Here is a 4,550-nt window from a genome sequence, read left to right on the forward strand (position 1 = left end):
AAATAAAATTATAAAAATTCTAAAATTAAATCATATTTTTGTATTTTTTTTTTTTAGTCTTATCACCATCATGTTGTTATCAACGAGAGAAGTCAACTAACCTACTTTGGGTACTAGGCCGGGAATTAGGTGCATAATTAATTGCTCCATTAGTGAGCTAAAACACATTTAGGCCTTTGTTAATGTGGCTCACTTTCATACATGGCCGACTATAAATACGACCCATCTTCCTACTATAGAGGTAGTCGATTTCAATTCTTTAAGTCAAAATGCTGTTGAAATCTAAGGAACACCCATTATTGTGAACTTTCACAACTCTAAAAACTACAGTTATTTATTTAACCACCTACCTAAAGATCTCATCTAAATTCCTCTTAACCACTCTTTAATCTCTGTAATTTTCTCAAATTTTAGGTTGCAAAAAACTTGATCAACAGTTATTATAAAAAGTTACTAATTAATTATTTATAAAATATCATGAATATATACTAGTCTGAAGCTTCTCAACAAGGCCAGCAATGCATGTACTTTTTACTTTCCCGAAAAAGTCCAAAGGAAAACAGAGTTAATAAGAATTTTGGTCCATTTGAATGAAAACTGTATACTTTGCCATTATGTATTTAATACAAGTACCAAAATATTCCAAAAGCATCTAATCACTTGAATTCTGACTTGTGTTTGAGCCATAATTAACTCACAAAGGAGATGACATTAACATACAATATAATAATCCTGGAAAATAATTCCAAACAAACATGTGAAACTGTTAAAATCATTACTTCTACTAAGAATTAATTACATTTGAAAATGTTTAAGTTATAATTTTGCACATAACATCAAATACCATTTAACCCCTAAACAATTCTAGTAATAAAATAGATGAAGTTATAAGAAGTGGGCTAACATTATTTTGCCAAAAAGAAATATTTGGGGGTTTAAAAAAAAGGGTGGAGAAGAGCAGGAATTAGGATTCCTGGGTTTGGGAAATAGCTGAAAGACAGAAAGGAAAGCCTGCAAATCAGTCTGAGATCCAAACATGGCAAAAGCTTAGGAACCCATTTTCCGTATAGTGTATACACAACACACACATATTTATATATATATATATAGATATTCACCATACCTGGCTTTCTTTAATTACCTCCTCTTTCTTTTTCTGTATCTCTCTCTGCAAAACTTGCTTTGCCGTACAATTCCACTCTCACAAATTAGGTGTGAAATAGTTTTCTTTTGCTATGTTATTGTTAAGTACTGATTTGACTTTGTACACTTGCATTGAAAAATATGTGGTGAGTTTGAGTCAGGAGCTTCATTCACCCAAGATTATTTCTAATCATCAATGAAAAATATTGTTAATTTGTGAATTGAGAGAGCCAGCCAGTCCTCTTTTTCTTTCTACTGTTTTCTCTTTTTACTCTTAACCTTTAATCTTTTTGTTTGTTGTTGTTGTTTTGATGGAGTGGAAGAGATACAGAATAATAATAATAAGGTTCAGTATTATTAGTACTAAACCTTCTCTGCTGTTTTACTATGTTCCCATCTTCATCTTCACTATTTCAGCTCTGTTCTACAATTCCAACAGCTTCAAAACTACATGCCCAGGTGAGTACAGTTCTTCATTTTCCAACTCCCAACTCTTTCAACATCGAAATTGAAAGATACCCATTAAGCTAAAATCAATAAAAATCCATGTAATTAGCTCCAATATATTTATGTTACTGTTATTAGTTACTTTTTTGTTTATGTTCAATGTAGGTGGCAGGTGTTCGATGTCTGCAAAAGCTGATCATACTTATTTTCAGGTAGTTTTAATTAGTGCTTCATATTACTTTATTTTTTACGTATGTCCATTGTGAAAATCTCAAAAAAATTAAGTAAATAATATATAGTAAAATAAAAAATAAAAACTGATGGCAATAATATGCATTTCTTTTTCTGAAGAAGTCATCTCATATACACTGAATCTCATAATTGAGTGCTATTCATTGTCGATAATTGGATACATGATTTTTTAAAATTGTTGGTACACTCTCTTATTAATATTTTATTTTCGGTACACTTTCGAGATTTAGGTGAATTTGTTAATGTATGTAGTGGTTTTTTTTTAGGATTATCCATAAATTTTTTAAAATAATTTAAGATATCAAAAATAAACTCCACCCATATATAAAAAATATTAGTGCAATAAAATATTTAAATTTTATTTTCAACACAATAAATTATTTGAGTATCTTCATTATTAATAGTGATTCAATTATGGTAATTGGTTAGATTAATAAGTTTCACATTAATTTTAATTTTCAGTCTATTTTATTAAAAATCTATTCTTGCAGGGCCATTCTGCGAACAGCGAATGGTGTTGCCCACACACTAGCAATCTCTATTACTAGTTTAAGAGATTGTCCATAATTTTTTAATTTTTTTGTAACGACAAATTTATCTTAGTGAAATTTATCTTTCTTTAAAAAAAAATATTTAGGATCATAAAAAAAATATGAACTAATAAGTTCATAATTTTTATTTATTTATTTATTTTCATGTGATGAGCAGTACTATACTTCTATGGGTTTTTTTTTTTTTTTTTTTTTTTGAAGATAGTACTTCTATGGGGTTTAATTCTACTATCATTGGCGAAAATTGGCGAAGACAACTTTATTATTGACTGCTCTTCTTTTTCTTTTTATCTCTTCACCACAACTATTTACTGGCTAAAATGCGCCTGACATAGATACCAATGGTTGCACTAATCTGAGCCGTCAGATCATCATCAATGGGAAATTATATATATATTTTATTTACATATAAATACATCAAACAGGACTGAGGTTGTCATATATAGTGGCTCTTCTACCACAGTCCGTGGCCCATCCCGGCATCCCCTATGGAGATTATATTATAGATTATTGTTTTCTACAGAGCGCACGTTACCACATCATTGAAAGAAACTTACTAACGTGCACCTGTACCCATTATGCGCACAGTACATAATAGTCCAAAAATAAATTATTGTTGTGCAATATATTTGTAATTGTAATTAGATTTATTATGTTATAATCATCAAAGTAATTTTAATTATTCGAATATATATAATGATCGATCTTCTCAGGCATTGGAGAAAATGGTAACGCCGTCACCTTCACCGTCACCGTTAATGGTTCCGAGATATCTAAGCGGAATTGGGTCGTCTCCGCCGCGGTGTTTATGGAAATGCGGGAACTGCACGCCGTGTAAGCCAGTCCACGTGCCTGTGCCGCCCGGGACTCCGGTCACGGCTGAGTACTACCCGGAAGCATGGAGATGCAAGTGTGGCAACAAATTATACATGCCATGAAAATATTTATATTATATATATTTTTTTGAAATTATTTAACTTTTGGGTTTTGCTATATATAAATCAAACTATATGAGTTAAAATAATATTAAAGAAGAAAAGAAAAAGGGTTATATATATGCTTCTCCTTCTATAATATTATTATTAGCTACTTTGTGTTTTGAATATAATGTGATATTTGTCTAGTTTATATGGATTGTGTTAGTTTTATAAATTAATATAACAGATAATCAAGAGTATATAGGACTTTATTAGTTTTGGGTATTTTATAATAACTAATATTTAAGGTATATATACATTAGTATTATGATCCTTAATTAACATATCCTATAATGTTTCTCATTGCTATAAACATTTGTGTTTCCAAATTTTGGTTTGAAGATCATTATTAGTATATAGAAAAACCACAAATTTAGATAAAAAATTTTAACATTAACCAATGTTTCTCATGTGAGTTATTGTGATCCTGAACACTGTGTGGTGTCTCAAACATCTAACAAGAAAAAATATAAACAACAATTTCACATAACAAAGAATGCAGTAAAAAAAAAATTCAAACTCAAAACAGAAATGAACAAAAAATAAGAACACAGGAGCTTGCCTAGTTGGGCAACAAAACCAGATTGGTTTTGAGCTTAATGCTGGGGAGAAAATAGCCTTCAATGACTTTAGTAGTGTTGCCAGAACAGAATTACAACTATCTTTTTTCTCGCTTGTATATATTATTTCTTCCAAAATTTTATAGTTCTATTTTGTAAATATAAAATAAGTACACATTTTTTTAATTTATGAGCTTTAGCGATTAAATCTCTTTTACTATTGTTTCACTTCTACTTGTAAATATAAAATAAGTACATATTTTTTTAATTTAGGGTTTCATCTGTTTAACTGCTATTATGCCTGCTTATGTGTATATATGTCACGTTTATATTGGTACACCTAATATTATTATTTCAAAAATTATTTTAAAATTAAATTAAATTATAAAAATAAAAAATATATTATAAATTTTTAAATATTTTCTTATAATTATCAAATAATAATATTAGGTGTGTCAATATAAAGATGTCACGTGTACAAGAATGTACACATAAGCAGTTTATGTTGATAGTTAACTATAAAAAATAGATGACACCTTAAATTTGTTATCGCGAAAAACAACCCCAATTGCTGATTGCTTCAATTTCAGAAAATTGGAAGGTTTTAGCACCAAAATTTG

At 29.2% G+C, this 4,550-nt stretch overlaps 1 protein-coding gene across 1 annotated transcript; it reads left to right on the forward strand.

Annotated features, from left to right (window-relative positions):
- The first annotated feature begins 896 nt into the window (after positions 1 to 896).
- Positions 897 to 3,447, forward strand: LOC115718808 (EPIDERMAL PATTERNING FACTOR-like protein 5). Its single transcript, XM_030647628.2, has 3 exons — positions 897 to 1,602; positions 1,756 to 1,802; positions 3,107 to 3,447. The coding sequence occupies exons 1-3, from the start codon at positions 1,455 to 1,457 to the stop codon at positions 3,329 to 3,331; spliced, it is 420 nt and encodes a 139-aa protein (XP_030503488.1). The 5' UTR covers positions 897 to 1,454; the 3' UTR covers positions 3,332 to 3,447.
- The last annotated feature ends 1,103 nt before the right edge of the window (positions 3,448 to 4,550 follow it).

Source organism: Cannabis sativa, chromosome 2, assembly GCF_029168945.1.
Source record: "Cannabis sativa cultivar Pink pepper isolate KNU-18-1 chromosome 2, ASM2916894v1, whole genome shotgun sequence".
In the NCBI taxonomy this organism is placed as follows: Eukaryota; Viridiplantae; Streptophyta; class Magnoliopsida; order Rosales; family Cannabaceae; genus Cannabis; species Cannabis sativa.

Coding starts and splice junctions, on each gene's coding strand:
- LOC115718808 (XM_030647628.2), top strand. CDS start 1,455: ATGGAGTGGAAGAGATACAGAATAATAATAATAAGGTTCAGTATTATT. Junction 1,603..1,755: donor CTTCAAAACTACATGCCCAG/GTGAGTACAGTT, acceptor TGTTCAATGTAG/GTGGCAGGTGTTCGATGTCT. Junction 1,803..3,106: donor CTGATCATACTTATTTTCAG/GTAGTTTTAATT, acceptor CGATCTTCTCAG/GCATTGGAGAAAATGGTAAC.